The 21,037-nt window shown below is 34.2% G+C and overlaps 1 protein-coding gene across 1 annotated transcript in view; it reads left to right on the forward strand.

The window, feature by feature from the left end:
- LOC118188244 (alpha-catulin-like) overlaps nt 1–21,037 on the forward strand; it is a 723,160-nt gene that overhangs the window by 510,984 nt on the left and 191,139 nt on the right. The window contains exon 5 of the mRNA XM_085819331.1: nt 19,556–19,675. Coding sequence (XP_085675457.1) covers nt 19,556–19,675 — 120 coding nt within the window. The remainder of the gene's footprint in view (nt 1–19,555; nt 19,676–21,037) is intronic.

Raw genomic sequence — 21,037 nt, forward strand, 5'->3', positions numbered from 1 at the left:
TGGTTGGGATAAACGAAAAAGAAACAGAAAGCGTCTTGGGTGAGATAGCTGCCCTGCAACGGCCGTTGCTAAAAGAGAAAGACTGCACTAGGAACCTCTAGCATGTGTCTAAATGTTTCAATCATGTGGCGAATAAGGTATGACGTCAGAGCAGGAGGAGTTCTACGTCAATAGATAGACGCGTAAATGGAACAGGCTTACAACACAAACAGTATGAAACATGTGGCTGACAGGATACGTCACGTCCAGCGTTGAACCATGTGGTTCATAACCTAGCAACTGCACGTTCCCCTCAGCCCCTCAGTAAATTCCTTCCGCCCGTGTGCGTCACACATAACAGCGCCACACATCAACAGCGCCACATGGCTCCAAACCGTTTACTCTACCTACTGTTAGCCCTCGATTCTTTGCGTAATTAAATAAACCAAACTAAACCGTTGTTGGCAAAAAATAAGAGGTACGAATTCTTCAGCTGTACACAAACTGTCTTTCCGCTTTCCATGCCAAGCCAGGTTTCTAACGTACAATTTGAACGAAAAGAGAGATTTTCTAGAGAATAAGGCACAAAAATAATTGAAACCACTCTCCAAGTAAACTAAAATATGCTTTTATTCTGACGTCTTTCAAATTTTGAAAGCATATTCTTCTAAATTATGATTCAAAGGTTTTGTATATTCATCGCTGGCGAAATAAATTTTATGACAATTGTAATTAGTAATGACATTACAACGGATAACATATTCATAAACGTTAACGCTTGTATTTCTTATGCTATATATCTTAAACTGATTTCCATTACAATAATTAAGATAGTAGCTGCTATCGAGCCATATTTACATTTAAGGAAACTAGATTTAAACATGAAACCTCACCAATGCGGTATTTAATGGAAAGAATACTATACGTTTTCAATCTTAGGTTCATTTTCGTTTTTTTCCAGTCTAATTTTATATATTCTAAATGTAAAATATTCCAGGCTAATGTAAAATAACCCAGGCTAATGTAAAATAACCCAGGCTTTGTCTGGCCTTGGTCGGGATCCACGAAAATCAATCAGAAGGCGTCTTGGGTGGGACTGCTGGCTCTTAACAGCCGTTGTAGAAGTAGAAAGACTGCAATAGAAACTTGTAGCATGTATGTAAATCAGCGGTGCCCAGCCTTGTGTTCGCCGATCGTTTTGTATGTGCTTACCAGTCCGATTAGGTACTACGAACAAAAAATATTTTAAAAATAACCATTCATTTATATTTCTTGATTGTTAAAATATGGTAAGCATTAACATTTAAACTGCGAAGTTTTTTAACCGTCATAATAGATATCTATCAAGACGTTTTAAAATAATTGATTTCTGTCTGAGGATCTCGATAGCGAACATGGAATCTTATTGCTCCATTCCGATGTTTAGATGGCTCAGCAGGGACAAAGTACTTCAACTGTTTGTAGGATTTCTTTCGCCAATAAAGCAGTTTTTGGAATCCTGAAGCGAAAATTATAAAGAATTGGGCGATAATAATTTGTTTTCCGATCTGTATTTTCTAACGGATATAAAAGCTAAACTTAACAAACTGAACAAAGCTCTCCAGGGAAAATAAAAACCCTTTTTAATTGACTGGGACTGTAACTGCATTTCAGATAAAATTAAATTTGTGGATAAATCAGATGAAAGAAAAACATTTAACCCATTTTTCAGAATTTATCAAGCCATATTAATAACCACAAGGCAATTGAAACAGAGAAATACTCGGAAAACCTAAATGCACTGAAAGTTCAACAAATATTATTATTAATCTCAAACCCACTTGCCGAAATTAATATTTCGGATGTATCGCATAAGATTGGAAATATGTTTAACAAAAATGTTGATGTTTTGGAAATGTGCTCGCCATAGGCAAAAATGTGCACGGGATAGGCCAAAATCTGCTCGCCAGAGACCAAAGATTGGTCACCACTGATCTACATCATCAGCGTTACTCAAGCCATGAAAGATGGATTGATCTAGAAATGACGCTATTCAGAAAAGTTGCTATGTTTTTAGAATAGAGACGGCGGAATTACAGTGTTACCGTTAGTTAAAGTTATAATTTTGATTTACATTTTTTTTTATCCTACATATATATATACTTACATATGGTTACAACGGAAAACTTCGAGGCAGAAAACCTCGTGGAGAAAACACCGCAAGGCGAAAACATCGTGGGAGAAAAGAAAGCAAAGAAAAAACATCGCAGTTCTGAAACACCGTGGTACAAAATATCGTCGTCGACAATAAAGCGGTTCAAAACTTCATAGTTTAAAAACATCGTCGTCGAAAATATCGTGGTAAAAAATAAAGCACCTTACAAATTATCGCATGACGATAACATCGCACACATGCTTTTTTCAAGTTTTAAAAGTTGTAAATGCATATTTGCATAAAGATTTGAAAGCGCAAGACACGTTAATGACACTTTAAGAATAAACGGAAACAAAACAAGGCATTTTTCACGAAAACAATATCAGAATTACAAACGTGAAAGAAAGTAACTTGATAATTAAGTAAGCAATTTTATATAGAGATAACCTCATGCAGTTATTTATCTTCCTTTATCTAAATATTTTTGGGCTGTATTTTTCATGAAAAATAATGAGTAAAACTTTATAAAAATGATTAATTTATTAATAGCCTTTATTAGTTAACTATGTAAATTTAAACTTCTGGTAAGTGTTATAAGTTACATTAATTTTCAATTTTTAAATGCTTAAGTTTCATTCTTACTATTCCAACAAAAACTTATTAGTCCGTTAAAAATATAAGATATAAAAGTAAAAATATTCCGCTTTCCTTCTTGCGCTCCGAAATCATTTTGCGAAAAATGCATTTACAGCTTTTAAAAACCTAACAAACGCATTTGTGCGATGTTATCGTCATGCGATGATTTGTAGGTACTTTATTTTTTAATACGCTATTTTCGACGACGATGTTTTTAAACTGCGAAGTTTTTTAACCGCTTTACTTTTAATGACGATATTTTGTACCACGATGTTATAGAACTGCGATGTTTTCTCTTTACTTTCGTTTCTTTCACGATGTTTTGTACCACTACATTTTCGCCTTGCGTTGTATTCTCTGCGATGTTTTCGGCAGGCACCCTTACATTTATATATTGCTACGTCCGTAAGAGCCGTATCAATTAATTTATTTTGCTTTGCGTTCATTTAATTTTATTTATTTTCCATATTTAACATTTTTATTGGCATTTTTAATCACTGTTACTGTCTGCTTGCACTTAAGCTTGTTTATTATTACTATTATAAGAACTTATTTTTAAAATTAGGCTCTGAAAAATAAAGGTATTGCAGCTTTTCAAATTATAAATTTGTTGTGAGACCGGTGAGTTTTCGTATTGGATACAAATCAGGTGATCTGCTTTGAGTGCTCTGATTGGCTTGGTAGCTCAGAGCGACTTAGATACAAAATTTCCCTATATGGACAAAAGGTAGTATGGCTACATCTCTTTCGAAGATATGTCTGCCCGTGTAGACGGGGCTTTAGGTGTGTTAACCGTTCAGCATAAAGTTAAATCTACACATGCATTTTGATTCCTCAAAATTTCAACTTATTCTTTATCAGAATCCAATTTCTTATTCTTTAAGAGAATTTAATGTACTGACATATCTTAGTTTCCTAAATATGAATATGTTCCTACGATATATGTGCGATTCCTAATTCGAAAATACTCTGACTGTAATTCTGAAAAATACTTTAAAATGTACGTTCATTTAATTTTAAAACTTCAAAATAATAAAAAAAAATTTTAATTAATCTTTATTTTATTTGAAAGAACTGGATGATTGTAAATCAGAGATTAATGTTATTTCCATTACATACAAAAATCCTTTATCTCTACATATTGTTACGAATTTGGTATTTAAAAAGCTAATGTTAGTTCAATTATAAATTAAATGGTTTTATTTCTCGAGCAGTGCAGCGCGTGACGAATATTAAAAGAAAGCTAAGCCGGAAAATTGAACATACGAGAGCGCGTGCATTAAATAAATAAATATCTCTTTTTGATTTCGAGAAAGTACTGGAAAATTCTAGCGCGTGATTTTAAAATCTTATAATAAAAGGAGGAAAACATCTCAGTTTGTAGTAGTTGCTTAGTTTGTTGTTGTTTAGAAAACTACTGTTGTTGATTGTAGCGAATTCGCGGATTAGCGTTCTTTAGCTGTTTTGAATTACGTTCTATTGGACATTTGAGTAGTTAAAAGATAAGTACTGTGAGATATTGTAATACTGCATGATAATTTGAGAAAATTTAAGCATTTTTGTTGTGATAATAATAAATTTTTGTTCATTTTTCCTCGGACTTGTGCATTCATTTCATAACGAACCCGTACGCACGCAACAATTTTTGGTGTCAGAAGTGGGATTTGAATGCCAATAACAAGAGCGATGGAAGAACAATTGAGACAGCTCATTAGTGCTTTTGCTGCATTCCAAGAAAAGATGGAAGCTGGCCAAGCATCATTTAAGGAAGAAATGAAATTGGGCCAGGAATCCGTTAAGGAAGAAATGAAATTGGGCCAGGAATCCGTTAAGGACGAAATGAAAGCCGTTCAAGCTGGTCAAGAAGAAATGAAAAGAGAAATTACTTGCATAATAGAAAATAAATTTGAAGCTATGGAAGGCAGAATTGACGCAGTTGAAAATAAAGTTGGACATATTGAAGAAAGAGTTTCTTCGGTGAAAGAAGAAATAGAAGAAAGAGTTTCTTCTGTAAAAGAACAAATTGATGAGAGAGTTTCTGCAGTTGCCAAAGAAATGGATACTTTAAAGAAATTCGTAGCGTCGGCAGGGAGCAGGAGTGATGATTTTAAATTCTTACCAATGCCTGCTCGTCCACCTCTGAAGCTATCCACATATGATGGGAAGACCTCCTGGCAGGTGCATAAGACACAATTTTCTATCGTGGCGGATGCGAATGGATGGGATTCCCAAGCTAAGGCCTGTCATCTCGCCGCTTCTCTAAGAGCCGACGCAGCGGATATCCTTCAGACTCTTCCCGAAAACAAAAGGTTAGATTTCGAAGCTCTGTCCGGCGCCTTGGAGTTGCGCTTTGGGGAGAAGTGTTTAAAAGACTACAGCAGGCTCCAATTAAAATCTCGTCAACAGAAGCCTACCGAAACACTTCAGGAGCTCGCCGCGGATGTTGAAAGGCTGTCCCATCTCGCCTTTTCGGAATGCCCGACAGAAACAAGGGAAATCCTGTCCTTGCAATACTTTATCGACGGCATCCGAGATACTGAAATACAGAAAGCTCTACGAATGGCGGATGTAAAAGATTTAAAAAGTGCTCTAGTGTACGCCATGAAATTTGAGGCAGCCCAGCAAGCCACTCGTCGAGACCGCTACCCAGTTAGAGCTGTGCGAGTCCATAAGCCAGTGGATCAACTGATGGCTCGTTTAGATGATTTAGCCAGACAAGTCGAAGATTTGATACGGAGTAGCAGTGAGAACAAAGTGGCTGTAAGATGTTGGAGATGTGGTTCTGAAGGTCACCTACGACGGCATTGCAGAACACCCCAGGGCACGGATAATGAAACGGATGAGTTGACAAGACCAGTGAATGCTTTAAGACGGAATAGTGGTGAAACAAAACCGACCCTAAAGTGCTGGAATTGCGGTGTTGAAGGCCACCTACGGAGGAACTGCAGAACTCCCCAGAGCACGGAAAATAAGGCATACGATTTAAACAGACAATTAAATGCCGCGGGAAGGAAAAGGACTGACAAGAAACCAAAGTGCTGGAACTGTGGAGCTGAAGGCCACGTACGAAAGAATTGCAGAACACCCCAGGGTACGAAAATTGAGACAATTTCTGAGCAACGACGCAGGAAAGAAATTAATGACCATATCAAGGAACGGAGGTTGCCAGATAATGAAAAACCCTGTTTTAAAGCGCTTAAGATCTCTATTGTGAGTGGCAACAATAACGGACTGTCCATCAATGGGAATATCGATGGAGTTCATTGCAATATGATCATTGGCACAGGAGCTAATGTTACCATCATTAGGAAAGATTTAGCTGAACAGTTTAAAGATAAACTTATTTGGACGCCATCCTGTGTTACCCTTCAGACTGCGTCTGGTGACAAGATCGACATAACTGGGAAGTTAAACGTAAACATCACGTTTGGAAGTGCCACCTACCATCACACGGCATATGTGGCGGATATTACAGATCCATGCATACTCGGATTGGACTTTTTAAGGAAATACAATTTTTCCTTAGATTTCAAAAACAATAAGCTGCTTTCAGCATCTGATGGCATGACTATCCATCCTCAAAAGGGATCCTCGCCTGGAAATGTCGACGCCTTGTCCGAAAGATCGAGCTTGGGAAGCTGCCGAAATCATACCAGGGTCGAAAAGAAACTCAAGACTACCAGCTATTCTCCATCCCAGAAGCTCTTCGGTCGAGACCTTCGTCTGCCTTGTGACCGCCTGTTTAGTCGCCCTACGGATGCGCCTTCATCGCCTGAGGAACACATCCAAGATGCCCAGGCGCGGTTGAGGGGATGCACCGTTCTGCACGAAAGCGAGTCAACTTGGCGACGGAGAAAATGAAGACCAGGTGCGACACAAGAGCTACTAGACATAGATCCAACAAAGGAGACAAGGTATGGTTGTGGAACCCGATTCAACGAAAAGGACTGAGTCCTAAATTACAGTCACCTTCGGATGGTCCATATACAGTACTGAACACGAATGACGCCGTGGTTCGGATCCGTGAGTCTTCGAACTCTTACGACAGGTTAGCTCATTACTATGGCAATAGTACGTAATGTAAATAATTGTAAATAGTATCAGACCATGGTCCTTTTTGTTTTTAAATGTGTATTTGATTTGATTTGTATTTAGTATTTGATTTGCATTTAGTATTTTATATGTATTTAGTATTTGTTTTGTATTTAGTATTTGATAGCATTTGATTTGTTTAAGTTAGTTATTGCATTTATTGTTTATGTTGTTTGATATTGTAATGTAATGTTTATGCCTCAGTTGCAATTATGCCACAGTTGTAAGTTTAGCTTCCTGTCCAGGGATTGTACTGCCCGGCACGTGCAGTCCTTGGGAAGGGGGCAGTGTTACGAATTTGGTATTTAAAAAGCTAATGTTAGTTCAATTATAAATTAAATGGTTTTATTTCTCGAGCAGTCCAGCGCGTGACGAATATTAAAAGAAAGCTAAGCCGGAAAATTGAACATACAAGAGCGCGTGCATTAAATAAATAAATATCTCTTTTTGATTTCGAGAAAGTACTGGAAAATTCTAGCGCGTGATTTTAAAATCTTATAATAAAAGGAGGAAAACATCTCAGTTTGTAGTAGTTGCTTAGTTTGTTGTTGTTTAGAAAACTACTGTTGTTGATTGTAGCGAATTCGCGGATTAGCGTTCTTTAGCTGTTTTGAATTACGTTCTATTGGACATTTGAGTAGTTAAAAGATAAGTACTGTGAGATATTGTAATACTGCATGATAATTTGAGAAAATTTAAGCATTTTTGTTGTGATAATAATAAATTTTTGTTCATTTTTCCTCGGACTTGTGCATTCATTTCATAACGAACCCGTACGCACGCAACAATATAATAAAAGTAAGGGTCTGTATGTGTGTGTCTTTCGTTTACGCTGCGCGTAAGCTTATAGACCCACGGCTACGAAGTTTGGTACATAGGTGCATCTAGACAAGAGCCAGTGCACCTCGAAGCGATTTTTTCGAAATTCGAATTCGAATTTTTTTTATTTTATGTTTTGTGACAAAATCGCGTCATTTTGAGACATAATGGGCTATAGGAAAGCGAGATTTTACTCTACACACTCCATTTTCACATCGTCATGAAATGTAGGCACTTAGCTATTTTACGAACTTAAAATAAATTTCGTGTTTCAATAAATCGATTAAATACGAATTTATTTAACAAAGGGAGCTTAACACCTTTTCAACGGGATTTTTTTTCTAAAAAATTTATTTTTAAAAATGTACAATTTTATTTTTCTTTGATTTTTGGACACGTTAAACTTTCATCCTTGCGACTGCTTTTACAAAAAGAATTTTGGAAAAATGATAACATTTTGTATTTTTTAAAAAATTTTTTAAATGAAGCGTCCGAGTACACTTCTCACATCTCACATCTTTAAAAATGTGATTTTGGCAACAATTTTCCTGTCTTATTGTTGTTGATAGATTTTTGATGAAATCGCATCATTTTGAATAGTTTCATTCTTTTAGAAATATGGGTTTGGCAACAATTTTTTATCGTATTTCTTATGTCAATGTTTTTAAGAGATTGGCATATTTCATTGTCATTTTTATAACATACATTTTATACATAATACTTTTTTTTTTTTTTTTTTTTTTTTTTTTTTTTGATAAAGTCTGCAGAGTAAACTTTTGTGCGGAATTTTATGTTTTTCTGAGTTGCTTTCATGTTATTTTTTGCTTATTTCACTGTTTGTAAGATATTGAAACGTTTTGCATGATTTTTTTTCTTCAACGGAAAGCTGATTAATTTTTATTAGGATAATTAATATTTGTATTAAAGAATATAACTTATTTCATTGTAATTTTTTTCTCTTGAAAATATAAGATAAAATATCATTAATTATACTTTGCTTTTTCAGAATTTTTTTGCTTTTTGTATACTTTTATGTTATTTATTGCTCATTTCACTTTTTTTAAGATACTGAAAAGTTTTGAGTGATATTTTTAGGAAGCAAAGTTCTTAACCTCCTTTATACCATTTGAGTTCTAAAGATTTTTCAATGGGAAGTTGGTTAATTTATTTATTATGATAATTAATATTTGTATTAAGGGATATTGCTTATTTCATTGTAATTTTGTTATACGTAATAACTTTTTTATGAAGTTGTTCTGCAGAGTAAAATTCTATGCAGTTTTTTAATTTAACATTTGGTGTTCCCTTAGCCATTTTTCCGGTACATTTAAAAACCAGACGAGGGCTGGCAGCGAAGCTGCTAGCTATAACTAATTCCGTAATAACATTTAGTCAGTTTTTTTTTTTTTTTTTTTTTTTTTTTTTTTTTTTTTTTTTTTTTTTTTTAGTCCAAAGGGATTTGAATCCCGAAGGACTATTAGTTTCGTTTTGGCATTTTGCGTCGGACTCATAAATGTCGGTTCACTTTTCAAACTGTTGCCACAAAATGTTAGAGTCCTGCATTATATTTGAAGAAATTAAATAATGAAAAATCTGCATAAATGTATGTATTATTCTCGTATTGTGATAAAACAACGGTACATAGAGTCATCGAATTTTGAATAACGTAATCCTCCAACGAATATGAGCATGTGGAAGACCAAATTTGAAATTTGAAATTTGTTTTATGATCGATTTCCTATTTTTTTAAACTTTGATTAACATACTCAAGGATTTCAAAGCGAGCAATGGCAACGTTGTGCAGAAAAAACATTTTTATCTCCAGCGCGTGAGTCTCTGTATCGGAAATTCTAAAGATATGCTCGTTTTAAAACTATTTTGCGATATTGCTGTTGCACTGGATCTTATGGTTTAAGTGCGAGGAACATGATATTTAATAAAGAAAGGTAACACACAAAATGTTAAAAAACGCCCCTTTGGACGTAATTTAAAATCTGAAACATTTCAGTTTTTTTTTTTTTTTTTTTTTTTTTTTTTTTGTATTTAGTAATTTCAATTAAAGTATTAGTGCTAACGCGGTGTTTGTGTAACAAATTCATCTGACTCTATTATCTGCCTAAAATACTTAATGAAGATGGTTAAGTATTTCTTCCATAAGTAGATAATGACGTTCAATGAGAAGATTACCGCATTATCTACTCTTCACCGATGAGATATCGATCTGTATCTAACGTGATATAGTACAGTTAGGAACTGTCGTCGAGCAAAAATGTTCGCTTCATTCTGTAAGTAGATGGTCTCTGCTGATAATAATGTGACGCACGCACTATCGTTTACTGTCTGCTCGATAAACGATCTTAAAAAAAATGATCTTTAAAAGAAAGAACTGTCATTAGTAACATAAATATTCTAGACCCACAAACTAGTTGATGAGAAGTAGCAAAGACTTTCACATTTGTGTACAAGTATTATTAAAGTTAGAAGAAAACTTTATTTAAAATATCTGATGTGGGCACCACATGACTTCCTTCCACAGCCTATTAATTCTTTTGCTACACTTCATTTAAACTCATTTCCTCGAACTTCAAGAGAGAGAGATATTTTTGTTGGTGGCAACGTGTGCTTCTCGCTCTGCCTTCTTCATTCTTTCGAAATGTGTAAGTTATGCGAAATTGTCGGGTGCATGATAAAAACATTTTGGAAAAAAATTGGCATGCCATTTCAGAAAAAGTTAGATTTTGGGTCAAAATGCCTATATTAGAACAATTCTACATATAAGTCTAATATATATCCTAAGTCGCGGTTTCGAGACATGAAAAAGGCAGTTTGAATTTCATCAATTGGGTCAGTAAAACGGGAGATATAAAACTGCCTCCGCCCTTTTTTACTACCTTGTACGAAGTAAAAAGGAAGTATTGTAATCGCGAAAAGATTCAGGCAATATATTTCAACGAAAATATCCATTTTGACCGCTATCGAATGCAATTTAACGATGTTTTTGCGTGATATTTGTACGTAAGGACAGAATAAAAGACTCTTTTCCTCCAAAAAAAATTATAAAACTGCTTTAAAATGAATTCTGAAGAGAATTTTTCGTGGCGTCTGTACGAACGTATGTACGTACATACGTACGTATCTCGCATAACTCAAAAACGAGTAGCCTCAGAACGTTGCAATTTTGCATATAGGACTGCTATAACATGTAGATGTGCACCTCGTATTTTGGTTGCAATCGGCCGCACCAAACTTATATAAATATATTTATATATATATCCACTCTGTTACCCGGCTCAGTGATCTCAGTTTCTTTACTCTTATATGTTTGTAAATTTTACATTTTTTGCTCTAAAAATGATTGAATTATGTTGTTCTTATCTTCCGGTTAAGGTTTTTATGCCTTTCGTAAATCTGTATGCAATATTTTTAGAATTATCAACAATTTTAAAGTTGTTTATGTGCCGCTAAGCCTAATAATTTTTTATGGCGTCCATTGATTCTTTATATTTGAAACAGCAGAATAGTGGATTTCTTGCCAATCTAGAGAAACTTAGCTTCGCAACAACAAAGATACGCCTTCATTTAATATCGCGAATTAAATCATGCTTAATCCTTTCTGGAATTTTTTCGAGGAAATAAATGTTTAAAATTTACTTCGTAATTTTTAATACAGATATTTTGAGTTTTTATGTATTTTTGCCTTGTCGCGAAGTGAGAACTGAATTAATTGAATGAGAAATACTCAATCGTCTGTGAAAAATTGTTTCTTTTTTGTTTTGTTTGCTTAATTTCTTTTATACATCATTCTAGCTTTATTATAGTACTTGAATAGAATATATGGCAACGATTAGATAATTCTTTAAATGTTATAAATTTTGTGCATTTTGAGTTATAATATGAACGAAATATAATACTGTTAAGTGAACCTAGCAGCAGAGTGTCGCTATGGTAAACAAATAGAGTGAACTTTAAAGAATGCATTTATTCTATTGTGGTTTATGCGCTGTCGGAGAAGTAGATTTAATTCAGTCCAATAAGTTTAAATGAAATGCAAGAAAAAATTGGTATAATTTAATATTCTGTACAAGGAAGTCATGTGGTGCCCACATCAGATTTTTTTTCCACAGTATACATGAATGAAAATATTTATTCAGGTCTTTCGTATCCGTCTTGCCATGTTGTATTTTAGTCCTTTCATAAATTTAAGTATATTTGTTTTATATTTATTGCCTTTCGTCAGGTTTTGCAAATGCTTTCAGTTTTAGGTTTTTATTAATGAGTCTGATTATTTCGAAATATCTTATTATTTAAAAAGAATATTTCTTTATGTGAAAAGCTTATGCATGTAATATTTTATTAGCTCTGATAGAAATAAAAATATGGGTTACGGAAATTTCCCGAATTTGTCAACAAATATGATAACAATCTAATGATCGTATCAAATCTCTCAAATTTCAGGAGGCAGTATATACAGTGAAATAAGAAATGAGGCAGAAATCTATCGCTTTTTTTTCTCCCTCCAGCAAAAACCTTATGTGTAAAAACTTGGAGTCTACTGACGACTCGTAAGAGCATTGATTAATCCTTCATCTTGTGGCATTCCTCCCCTAAATCTCTAACATGATTTGGTGACATTCTATAGCTGACTTTTTGCAACGGAACTGGAAGTAAATCATGGTTCTAATCTGGTAGCGTGATAGTTCAATTTCAGACACCTTGTACTTAATGATAATCGTATTTTTTTACAAATTTCACAATACAGTTTTATAAACAAATCTTTTTCCTTCAAATGTGAAACATTATTTCACAAAATATGTTTAAAACGCCAACACGAACTGCTTGCGTACACGATATTTGCACTGAGGGAAACTTTCGTTACAACCCGATATTTTAGTTGCTTTTATGTACTGGTGTTGTAATTTTTTGTGTTACTAGAGTGTAGTTATCAACTGAAAAAAATTCGTCTGGTCGTTAGCAAATTTACCCAATATTTAGGTTTAATGAAATAAGAGTGAATTTTATAATTTTTCATAAACACTTTCCAAAAAGATAGCACGATTATGGATGCAAAATTTCCGCTCATGGTATAATTGCTGGGTACTTTAAAAGTTACTGTTTCAAAAGCCTAACGTAATTTCATAGTAACAAATAAGTATAACTCGTATAAAGTTCCAAACAGTACTTTATTTTAGCTTATAATGGCTCGGTGTTAAGATAAACCCGGTGTAACCGAAATCTCTGCTTATGAGTGTAAGATATTTCATTTTTGTTATTTTATTTCAAAGAAATAAAGATATTTATAAATATTTTGCAAACACAAGAAATCAAATTAATTTTCCATACTTTCATTTCTGTGTGTTTTTTTGCTTCTGTGATGCTTCTTTGGCAATATGAAGCAACTCCAATGATGGAACAGAGAAAAAAATTTTATTTAGCACTCAAAAAAAATGGCGACATGTAAACCAAAAAGAGAAAACATATTCTATAAAATTATTTAAAAAAAAATAATTACATGCTTCGTGCGAGAAAATGCATGCAGCTCTCGAGCCTGCATTTCAATATTGCCAGTAATCTGTACATTATTTATTTTTCATCTATTTCAAATGCACGAGAGATTAATAACGATATTAAAGCTGTTACAACCTCTCCCTCAACGGAGAGACTTTTTCCAAAGGGAGAAGTTCTGTAAAATTTGACAGTTTAATAAGCTCGGCTTGCTCATTTGCTTAAAGAGAAAAGGTAACTTCTCTCATAAGTTTCCAAATTTCAGGTCAAAAATTTAAAGTTTTTAACAAATACTTTTACAACACATTTAAAAAGAAAAAAAATGGAGAACGTTCAAATACATCAGTTGATCATACATTAAATAATAAAATAAATTCTGAACGTAGTTACATACACTAAGGGTTATTGCATTACTTAATTCTACTCAGAACATCTACGTTCTTGTGAAAAGATCCTTTGCGATGAATGACCTTAAAATTATAAGGTTGTAATGAGAGTGCCCAGCGCATCAATCTAGAGTTACATTTGGCGTTGGATTGTAGCCAGACCAAAGGATTATGATCAATTTGAATCAAGAATTCTTGCTGACCATCCAGATAAAAATGCAGTTTCTTGATAGCGTAGATGATAGCAGCGCACTCCTTTACAGCCAGGATCTTTACTTCATCCCGGGTTCGTTGTCCTTGTCCCACAACATGGCCTAGGTATCTCACTTGATCTTGTGCAAATTTACATTTTGATGGTTTTAGTCGTAAATTTGCTTTTTGTATTCTCTCTGGAACAGAAGTTAAGTTTTTAAGGTGCTCTTCCCAGTTTTCTGAGTAAATGGCAGTGTCATCCAGGTATGGTACAGCGAAACCTTCGCATCCAGCCAGGACTTTAGTCATAACATTGCTAAAAAAATATGGGGCATTTTTTAATCCAAAGGGTAAACGTAGAGCCCTGAAACTTCCAAAACTAGTTACAAATGTTGCATATCTTTGGGCTCTTTCTGTTAACGGAATTTGCCAGTAGCCTCTAGATAAATCTAATAGGGTAATATATTTTGCTTTTGCTACAGTTTCGATACGTTCTCCAATATTAGGCAAAGGATAGTATTCAGTTTTAGTAACAGCATTGAGTTTACGATAATCAATACAAGGCCGAGGATCCTTTGATGAAGAGTCTATCAAAATCATGGGAGATGTATAGTCCGATTCTCCCGGCTCTATAATTTTAAGATCGAGCATTTTCTGTATTTCCCTTTTGAGAATTTCAGTCTGTCGGGGTGACAGTCTGTATGGCTTTATCTGTATTGGTTCGTTATTTAATAGCTCAATATCGTGACAAACTATATCAATACTAGCACCTGAATCCCTTAATATAGGAATTTTATGACCATTTACGTAACCCATACTAGTATAAGGTAATAGAAATTTATCCTCTGGTTTTGCACTAATTCTGTTAAGATTAGCAGGAGATTCAGTACTATTCTTAAGTTTTGGACATTGGGGTCTTAAATGTTGATAGGACCCACACTGATAGCATTGTGGCGTTTTTCGTTTTTCATATTTATCATCTGGACGTGGACTTCTAGGTCTATGAAACCAGCTTTGCGAATTAAATCCTGATGACAATTTTTTTTCAGTTTTATTTTTATTATCTGAACTCAATTTACCTTGAGTTAGTGCATTGTATCTTTCTTTCTGCCGATCCACTACAGGCCTTTTTGGAAAGTTTCCGCAAACGTTTTCATAGGCATCAAGTTTTTCAGCTAATTTTTTAGATGAAATCATCTGTACCCATTCATCAAGAAAATGATCTCGAATTTCAGGAGGAACTCGACGTTTAAGTTGGTCAAGCACTATCAAATCTAGCAGTTGATCAAAAGTCTTAACTCCTAGACCAGTCACCCATTCTTTGCAATAATTTTTTATTTCATAATTGAAATCCACCCATGTAGATTCGGTACTCTTTCGATGTTTCATAAATTTCTGCCTAAACTTTTCTGGGCTTAGTTTAAACCGTCTTAACAATAAATTCTTCACGTGCTCATTGTCTTTAGCTTTATCGGAGGGTTCTCTAGCTATTAACTGGGTTACTTCGTAAGGAAGTAGTCCTAGTAAATGAGATACAAATTCTTCTTTATCAATTTTAGCCCGTTCTGCTTGCCTTTCAAACAACAGCAAATATAGACTAATATCTCCTTTCTTATCATCGAATTTCTGCATAAGGTGACGCAGCTCCGTTTTCTGCCGGATCTGTCCGGTATTTTGAGACTTTGTCTCTGCTTCAAGTCTTAATCTCTCTAATTCATACTGTTCGTTCCTTCTCCGCTCTTCTGCTTCTTCCTGTCTCCTACGTTCTTCTCTTTCCTTTTCCTCCCTCTCTTTCCGTTCTTCTCTTTCCCTTTCCTCTTTCTCTTTCCGTTCTTCTCTTTCCTCTCTCTCTTTTTCTATTTTCTCCCTCTCTTTCCGTTCTTCTATTATTGTGTCTAAGACTCATTTGACGAATACTTCATCATAATATCTACTTTCAACAATTTTCTGTTTTAAATCGACTATTTTCAAATCTGCAGTCACATGAACTCCCAGTTCAGCCGCGAGATTTTGCAAATCTTCCTTACGAGCTCTTCCTTAGGAAGTTCATTCTCTCTACCACATTAATTGTGATTAAAATAAGAATAATAACATAGAGCAATAACATAGAGCAATATATATATAACCGTATGGACAACTAAAATGAATATTAAATATAATATCAAATACGGTAATAAAATAAGACAATTTATTATTAATAGGAAGTAATAATCTGGTATCACTAATATTATGTTCAGTGATGAACTTATAAAATAAAAATACGCACGATTATTCGATCTCGGTCGGTGCCTCCAAAATAATTATGACTGTAATACTTCTTTGACAGTATGAAGCAACTCCAATGATGGAACACAGAAAAAACTTTATTTAGCACTCAAAAAAAATGGCGACATGTAAACCAAAAAGAGAAAACATATTCTATAAAATTATTTAAAAAAAAAAAAATAATTACATACTTCGTGCGAGAAAATGCATGCAGCTCTCGAGTCTGCATTTCAATATTGCCAGTAATCTGTACATTATTTATTATTCATCTATTTCAAATGCGCGAGAGATTAATAACGATATTAAAGCTTTTACACTTCCTTGTACGAAGTGAAAGAAGTATTGTAATTGCGAAAAATTTCGGATGTCATATTTCATCAACGAAAATATTCATTTTGACCGCTCTCGAATCCATTGGAACGATGTTTTTTCATGACATTTGTACGCACGGACAGAATAAAGGGTTGTTTTTTTCGAACGAATTGTAAAATGGATTTAAAATGGTTACAAAGGAGATTTTTTATGATCTGTGTTACGTACGTACGTGCATGCAAGATAAATGCGTACATATGTATCTCGCATAACTCAAAAAAGAGCTGCATTAGAACGTTAAAATTTTGTATATGAGAATAGTGTAACATTTAGTTGAGCACCTCCATTTTTGGTTGCAATCGTCCTCACTAAGTAATATATTCACTCTGTTACCCGGCTCGTGAACTCAGTTTTTTTATTCTTATATGGTGGTAAACTGTGCATTTTTTTCTTTAAAAGTGATTGAATTATGTTGTTCTTATGTTCTGGTTAAGGTTTAAATGCTTTTAGTTAATTTGCATGGAATAGTTGTAGAATTGTCAACAAATTAAAAGTGGCGCCGCCATTTCTTTATATTTAAAAGTAGTAGTAGTGTAAGTAATTAAATCTTGGTGCACGAATTTCAGTGTCTTTTCGCTTAGTGGGACCAAATGTCAACTTTCAGTTTTGCGAACCGAAAATTTTGTCTGCCTGCCCGTGAGCCAAATTGCTTGTTTTGGCGTAGAAACTCTAATTGTAACTGTAAAAATTGCTATTTAACTCTCTTTAACTTTTTTTTTTTTTTTTTTTTTTTTTTTTTTGTGCTGCTTTATATTTTACGATTTTTAATAAAGATATTTTGAGTTCTTTGGTTTTTTTGGGGGGGGCGTGAAATGAGGGCTGTATTAATTGAATGAGAAGTAACTTTAATTGAAATGCAGCAAAAAGTGTTAATAATTTAACATGCGTTACAAGGAAGTTATATAATGTCTGCATCAGATATTTATTCCTTCATATAAGCTTTTTTACTTCTCTTTCTGCACTAAAATGTTTTGTTAGAAACTTTTAACAAAACTATCAAGTTCGTATTGCTCCAAATAGAATATTTCGTCGCTGGAATATAACTCTAAAATTCATTCTTTAATGAATACGTTCGTCAGTAAATGTGTATTTTGTGACGCCGTACGCTTATTTTAAATACCGGGTGATAAAAAAGTCAGTATAAATTTGAAAACTTAATAAATCACGGAATAATGTAGATAGAGAGATAAAAGTTGACACACATACTTAGAATGACATGGGGTTTTATTAGAACCAAAAAAAAGTTTAAAAAAAGTACTGTTATCGGGCCTTTTTTTTTTTCGAGGAAATGCGTGATTCTGGTTTTATAACTGCTACCGTGACGGGCGAGAGGTACGCCGATATGTTACAGAATCGCATCGTCCCTAGCCTGGCTGATAAACACCTGCTGGACGTAACGATTTTTATGCAGGATGGCGCTCTACCCCATATTGCTAGACGCGTGAAAGATTTCTTGCGCGCGTCGTTTGGTGATGATCGTGTGCTCAGCCTCCACTTTCGTCATGCTTGGCCTCCCAGGTCCCCAGACCTCAGTTCGTGCGATTATTGGCGTTGGAGTTACCTGAAGTCGCAAGTGTATCGTGATCGACCGACATCTCTAGGGATGCTGAAAGACAACATCCGACGCCAATGCCTCACCATAACTCCGGACATGCTTTACAGTGCTGTTCACAACATTATTCTTCGACTACAGCTATTGTTGAGGAATGATGAGGAACATATTGAGCGTTTCCTGTAAAGAACATCATCTTTGCTTTGTCTTAATTTGTTATGCTAATTATTGCTTTTCTGATCAGATTATTGCTTTTCTAATTATTGCTTTTCTAATAAAACCCCATGTTATTCTAAGTATGTGTGTCAATTTTTACCTCTCTATCTACATTATTCCGTGATTTATTAAGTTTTCAAATTTATACTGACTTTTTGATCACCCGGTACTAGAGGTGACAATAATCTCGAAACTCATTTTTCGTCGGCGCAACTTTTGTGTCCGAATCACACTTTTAAAACGTTTTGCCAATCAAATATTATCGATATTTATTATTTTAAAAATAAATTATATAATGGAGAATCTGTATATATATATATATATATATGCTCCCCGCACCTATGTTTTTCATATTGCGAGGAACATATGCAGACGTAACATAGAGACACTAGCTTTTTAATATACGTAGTCCAAATTTTGGATTTCGAATTTGTTTTTTATTTATATAGTATTTTATACAAATTCAATGAAATTTTAATTCGTAAACTCAGCGATTTGAAAGAGAGAAGTGGCAACACTGTTCTAAATCAAACATTTTTATCTTTAGCGCTTCAGAACTGCCATTCGGTAGTTTGAAAACAATATGCTGCTTCTGCCGGAAATATGTATATTTTTTTTTTTTATTATTTATTTTTTATAACTTTCTGATTTAATCTTGAAGAGACTAAGAGACCAACTAAGAGATTTAAAAGCAATAAACGAAGTTCTTAAAAATATTTTTTCTGTTTTCTAACGTAATTTATTTTTTAAAAAATGCATTCAAATTATGAGATATCAAGTCATAAATATTAATAATTTTTATGAAATCAGACTGGCTGACCTCATTAAAATCATTATGTGCGTTTTTCCGTTTTTAGTTAGAAATCTTTAAGGAGCTGGCTGTGTAAGCGGATAATATACTGAATATAAAAAAAAGTGTCCCAACCCCTAACACTCTATCGAACATTTTAAAGATACACTGTTTTTAAACATTTGTAGAATTTTATGTGGTGTAAGGGCGAAGAATTTAATAATTAATAAATAAAATTAAACACACAGAAAATTAATGATAAAAAGACAAAAAAATCGTAATTCCTTTTAGTAATAACAATTGAATACTGATATGATGAACTGAGGAATGACTGAAAAAGCAGAAAAATGTATGCCAACACTTGACGCTGTGACAGGAATTCTAAACATGTGCTGCTATTCTGGTGTTAAAACATGTGCTATGTAACAGTATGTGGCGTAACTGCAAATCTTTAATAAAAAAGCTAAAAAGACAAAAAAAACTGTATTAGCAGGATTGAATCCAAGAGCAGGTTGGTAGCCTACGATGCTCAGAGAGAGCATAAGAAAATTAACAAACCCTCTGTTACAATATTCAAATTTTGTTGTTGTTGTTCAATTTTGTTTGTTTTTCTTTCTCAGGTATCGATCACCTTGAACCGGCTGGAGAATGTGGCCAATTTCACAGAATTTGTCAAGGCATTTAGCCAGTTTGGTACAGAGATGGTCGAAATGGCGAACCTCATGAGCCGGTGCCAAAATGTGAGTTCATATTCTATTTATTTTGATCATTCCCAAATATTAAATCCTATTCTTTAATTAACTCGACCAAAACACTTTTTTAAGACTTTATAATCCTTTCATAGGTACAGATATGTTCATTTCAAATGTATTGTTGTGTACGTACGGGTTCGTTATGAAATGAATGCACAAGTCCGATGAAAAATGAACAAAAATTTATTATTATCACAACAGAAATGCTTAAATTTTCTCAAATTATCATGCAGTATCACAATATCTCACAGTAGTTATCTTTTAACTACTTAAATGTACAATAGAACGTAATTCAAAACAGCTAAAGAACGCTAATCCGCGAATTCGCTATAATCAACAACGGCAGTTTTCTAAACAACAACAAACTAAGCAACTACTACAAACTGAGATGTTTTCCTCCTTTTATAAGATTTTAAAATCACGCGCTAGAATTTTCCAATACTTTCTCGAAATCAAAAAGAGATATTTATTTATTTAATGCACGCGCTCTTGTATTTTCAATTTTCCAGCTTAGCTTTCTTTTAATATTCGTCACGCGCTGCACTGCGCGAGAAATAAAACCATTTAATTTATAATTGAACTAACATTAGCTTTTTAAATACCAAATTCGTAACATTACCCCCTTCCCAAGGACTGCACGTTCCGGGCAGTACAATCCCTGGACAGGAAGCTAAACTTACAACTGTGGCATAAATGCAACTGAGGCATAAACATTACATTACAATATCAAACAACATGAACAATAAATGCAATAACTAACTTAAATCAAATGCTATCAAATACTAAATACAAATCAAATACTAAATGCAAATCAAATACTAAATGCAAATCAAATACTAAATACAAATCAAATCAAATACACATTTAAAAACAAAGGACCATGGTTTGATACTATTTACAATTATTTACATTACGTACTATGGCCATAGTAATGAGCTGACCTGTCGTAATGAACGACTTTAGGTTTAGAGTTCGAAGACTTACGAATCCGAACCACGACGTCATTCGTGTTCAGCACTGTATATGGACCATCCGAAAGTGACTGTAATTTAGGACTCAGTCCTTTTCGTTGAATCGGGTTCCACAACCACACCTTGTCTCCTTTGTTGGATCTATGTCTAGTAGCTCTTGTGTCGCATCTGCTCTTCATTTTCTCCGTCGCCAAGTTGACTCGCTTTCGTGCAGAACGATGCATCCTCTCAAACCGGGCCTGGGCATCTTCGATGTGTTCCTCAGGCGATGAAGGCGCATCCGTAGGGCGACTAAACAGGCGGTCACAAGGCAGACGAAGGTCTTGACCGAAGAGCTTCTGAGATGGAGAATAGCTGGCAGTCTTGCGTTTCTTTTCGA

This window comes from Stegodyphus dumicola, chromosome 6 (genome assembly GCF_044657685.1).
Source record: "Stegodyphus dumicola isolate Sdum_Otavi_A_Nest chromosome 6, ASM4465768v1".
In the NCBI taxonomy this organism is placed as follows: domain Eukaryota; kingdom Metazoa; phylum Arthropoda; class Arachnida; order Araneae; family Eresidae; genus Stegodyphus; species Stegodyphus dumicola.